The sequence below is a fragment of the Lactuca serriola genome, chromosome 2, assembly GCF_051521515.1.
Source record: "Lactuca serriola cultivar US96UC23 chromosome 2, Lser_US96UC23_V15, whole genome shotgun sequence".
Lineage (NCBI taxonomy): Eukaryota > Viridiplantae > Streptophyta > Magnoliopsida > Asterales > Asteraceae > Lactuca > Lactuca serriola.
In genome coordinates, this window is record NC_136409.1 from 67636283 (window position 1) to 67641154 (window position 4872).

General features: G+C 31.8%; 1 protein-coding gene across 1 annotated transcript; it reads left to right on the forward strand.

The window, feature by feature from the left end:
* The first annotated feature begins 258 nt into the window (after positions 1 to 258).
* LOC145086338 (F-box/LRR-repeat protein 25-like) lies at positions 259 to 2488 on the forward strand. The gene is made up of 2 exons (XM_079024091.1): positions 259 to 1310; positions 1486 to 2488. The coding sequence occupies exons 1-2, from the start codon at positions 345 to 347 to the stop codon at positions 1567 to 1569; spliced, it is 1050 nt and encodes a 349-aa protein (XP_078880217.1). The 5' UTR covers positions 259 to 344; the 3' UTR covers positions 1570 to 2488.
* Positions 2489 to 4872: the final 2384 nt, after the last annotated feature.

A 4872-nucleotide genomic window follows, 5' to 3' on the forward strand; every position in this document is an offset into this window, starting at 1 on the left:
TAATTTTAATATTGTGTTTGATTGTGATCCAATATAACCCTACGCTATATAACTAGTCCAGCTTAGTTATATGCAGTTGCATTCGGATCTATCTAATCCAATTCCGTCAGGTACAATAATATTTGACAAACGAAAAATATATTTTTTAAAATTTGCGGCTATAATAATTATAAAAAACGATTTAAATATGATAATATATATCTCATATACATAGACTGAAATTATACTTTTCAAAGTTTAGGGGGGAAATTATAATTTTATTTATTTCAAATTACATCATCCGTTTGGATATAATCTTGACACAGTCGTCGATGTGATAAAGCGACGAGAGCTCTGTTTCTGCCATGGAGACAGTGGAAGAAGGTCAAAATCAACCTAAAATTAGGCGAAAACTGAGAAAATCTGAAAAAATCGTGGTAAAGGGTGAACTCGATCGAATCAGTGCGTTGCCAGATTGCTTGCTTCTTGAAATCCTGTCTCGTTTACCCACAACAAAGGACTCCATTAGAACAGGTACACTCTCCAAACGATGGAACCATCTTTGGACTTTGGTTCCTAATTTAACTTTTATACATGGTGGTAGACAAACGTGGCCTGATTTCGCGTTATGCGTGGACAAAACCCTAAATCAATGTCGCCAATTGAAACTTAAGAAATTCCATGTGTGCTCCCGTTATTCTAGAGGATTTGTTGGATTTGAATCGCGTATCAACAATTGGATTCGTTATGCTCTGAGATGTAATGTAGAAGAGTTTAATTTAACGTTACCTAAAGAGAAACAAACATTTTTGTTAGATCAATTTTTCTTCATCAACACATGTTTTACCGATCTGAAATTACAGGCGTGCGTATTTACTCCAATTGGAGCAATTAGTTGGAAAAATCTTAGGAGTTTGTGCATTTCCTTTGGTAAGCTAAATGAAGATTTGATTGAAAATATATTATCCGGGAGTCCTCTATTGGAAACTTTGGAGTTGAAATTTTGCTATGGTTTCAAGAAAATGGATATTACTTCAAAGAGTGTTAAGAAGTTAGTGTTATTTGGATACTTGGATGTTGATAATGCAATCGATGCCCATATTATCGAAGTTAATGCTCCTAATATTTTATCACTGACAATCGAAGGTGACCTATGGTTGTGGAAACTTTTGTTACTAAATGTGTCTTCTTTAATCGAAGTTTACTTAAATTATGATATTCTCTTCACTTGGGACATGACAAGGCAGGAAACGGAAGACGAGATGTTTAAAGGATTTATACTAAAGCTTCGCCACGTTAAGGAGCTTAAAATTGGGGTTTTCTGCTCTTTGGTATAATTTCTTTTGCTTTCACAATATATGCTTTTGTAAAATTCATAACATCATTAGTTGTATAGTAGTATATTGATTATCCTTTGACTAACTTGTTTCAAGTATCCTTCTATTGTCTTCTCAATCAATCAGTGATCCTAATATAATGTCATTTTCACCGCCTTCTCACTTGTAGGTTCTTTCTCGTTTGCAAACTAAAGGTTTCATTTTCCCACCGAATATGAAGTTTCCAGTTGTTACTGATAGCTACCAACATTAAGTGATTAATGATGCTTTGAGTTCATGCTTATGCAGTTTAGTTAACGTGAACTGTTTTCATCTTTTTTTTTTTTTTTTTTTTTTTTTTTTTTTTTTTTCTGTTTTGTTTTGTAAAGTTTACTTGGATACCCTTTAAAATATTGATGTTTTGACCTTTTGATGTGTGCCTTCTCTATTTAGCCAATGCATTGTTAGTTATTACCCCAATGCATTTATTGTAGTTTAGTGGCTTTGTTTTTTTGGTCTTAATATATGACACTTTTCATTCACCAATGAAGTGTTTAAGATTACTTTTAACAAGGGTTTTAGCAATTTAATTCTTATGTATCGTGGTTTATTTTGGGTGAGAATTGTGAACTGTTCGAAGTTAACCCCTGATTCCACATTGAGAATGCAAATGAAATTTACCATATGACTAAAGATTACCAAATGGTAGCAAAGACTGAACACGGCTTGTGTAGTTGGCCTTCTTTTATGATCCGGGCAGCTGCCCAAAGCAGAAAAAATCATCCTTTCAATGCCAATGGCCCCTGATGCAAGCACATGGGTTCTTGACTTAGTGTTTCCCAAATAAATGGAGACACCAAGATTGCAGAACGTGCTTCAAAACGTATAATTAGTTTGAATTTATATAATTTAGGATATTATGTTTAAGTATCGAATGTATATGCTTCTTTAGGGAAACTGAATCAAGTTAGAAAGGTGTGAATGTTAATTAAAGCTAAGGGATTTAAAGCAGACGTGGGGCGTAGTTGGTTGGATATTGATGAAAAATTTATGCTCTTAATAGCGGGGACAAGTTTTTTGAGCAATATGAAGAGGTTAAGAAGTTGGTTGAGGAACATGGTGAATTAATAGCAAAAAGGGTATATTGGTAATTTGACATTTGTTTTTCATGATGTGGAGGATGAGAAAAGGGAGATTATTTGTGTGAATAGTAAAAGTTTGCGATTGCGTTTGGGTTGTTGAAATCTGAGACCTAGTAAGCATTATCATACTGTGACTACGTATATATCTAGTTTTTGTCACTTTTATGAAGAATTTCTTCCTATTTAACTATGTTCGATAATGTCTAGTTTTTGTAAGGCAGGAGCCTTTGCTTCTTCTTTCACATAGGCATAAAATATTGATGGTGCAAGCTTCATTTAGAGAAGGACTAAGTGAAAGAAGTAGCAATATACTTTCACTGGCTTGTTCATTATAACATCAAACTTTCACTTGTTTCTATTACATCGTTGTATTGTGAAAAATCTACCCAATTATTTGAATGTCATCTTAATAGAAAGCAAATCGCCGTTATGTTTAGGAATGTTATTTTTTATATAACTTTTTTTATATACAATTATTAAATTGTTAGTTAGCCATTTATAGCTTTAATATTACAAAGAATATTAGAAATAATCTCAAGGATAATCTGGTAATTTTAATATATTTTTTTTTTGATTGTGATCCAATCTTACGCCAGATTAGTTATATGCAGTTGCATTTAGTTCCGTTTAATCTAATTCCGTCCATTTACAATAATATTTGACAAATGCTACATAAGTTTATTATTATTATGTTTTTATTTTTTTTTTTTAATTTTGGTGCTATAACCAATTATAAAAAATAATTTATCGGGTGTTTGGTTTATCTTTGCAGAGGGCAAAAGGACTTTTGGGAAAAGTTACAAAAAGCCAGGATTTCCTGACTTTTCTAAAAAGTCAGTTTTTCTTCTATCAAAATCCCAAAAGTTGTTTTTAAAATACTTATACCAAACATCTTTTTCCTTCTATCATTTTCTAAAAGTCCTTTTGGTCTCTAAATAGATAAGCCAAACACCCCCTTAAATATCTACCCTAATAAATGAAAATGTTATTGCCACTTGTCATTCTCTCATTTATTTGGCTACATGTCATTTTGCATAATTTTGAAATATATTTATTTTCCACTTGTCAATTACTTCATTATTTATTTCCACTATATCATTAATTTAGTTTCCATAAATTAAACATACTATAATAACTATTAATTTCAAATTTGAAATTTCAATTTCAATTTCAAATAAATTTACACTTTAAACATTTGTATTTAACATTTTATTATAATAACTCGTTTAGTACACGGGTCTAACAATTAAACACATAATTTTAATTAATTTATTTTTGCACATTTTTTTTCATAATTTTCACTTATTTCATATTTCAAATTCAAAATAAACTTTTCATCTAATCGTTCCTGTTTAACATTATGTTTTAATTAACCCGTATAATATACGAGTTTCACAACTAGTGATAATATATCTCACATATACATATATATATATATATATATATATATATATATCCCCTATTATAATAAAACAGTACTTCTAATGCCACGTGGCAACTCCTCAACACCTCTTATTCAAAGTGAAATTCTGAAACTGCCCTTGCTATTATAAACTACATAGACTTTAAATCTGGCCTATTCATTGCTATTAATTGACTTTCATTCTTTTTGAATAGCGCATCCCATAAAATCAGGAAGAATCATCAAGAAATCAGGAAGGATATCTCCTTCAAATTTGAATTGGATAGCCTATCTATTTCATATATACTTCGAATCAATCCTAGGTGTTCTTCTTTCCCTGCCTTACCTTCTCCGTCTTCCCCTCTAATCTCTTATTTTGGTTTTCTCTCATACATACATACGCACCTCAATTTTTTTTCTTTTGTTTTTTTTGGTTGAACAGATGCTAAGAGCATATATGGACATTGCCATGATCTGCTTCGTTTTCTAATTCACGTACCTCCATCTCTTTTGCTCTAAACCCCAACACCCACAAAATTTGTAATTTACGCTGGCGTCAAACTCTATCTTTCCAACCCTATTTTATGTTGCAATTCCATAGAATGAAGAGTTGATATTACCATCACCACCATCGCTTTGTCTCACTACCATAGCATTAGTAACCGCCAATAACCTAATCGTTTCTAGGAATCCTGAGGCTTTTCATTTTGCTTGCTATCGAATCAGGTAACTCAATTACTGCTCTTGGTCGTACATTTATTTTTATTTAATTTGCTAGGTTTTTGGATTCACCTAATTTTTGGTGTTAATTATTGTTGTCATTAATCAGGAAGTAAGTTATGAGGCAGTTAACTCTGCCTTCAACTAGCCACAACATATTATGGGTCGTGGTGTTGAAAGGATGTTATCCTCTCCAGATCGTTGTGTATAGCTCGAGTTTATGTTGAGGTAACCGTACACATAATATTCCTCCCTCAATGGTTCATATTTGAGGCAATATAATTAGTTGATTGTATTTAATTCTGATGTTGTG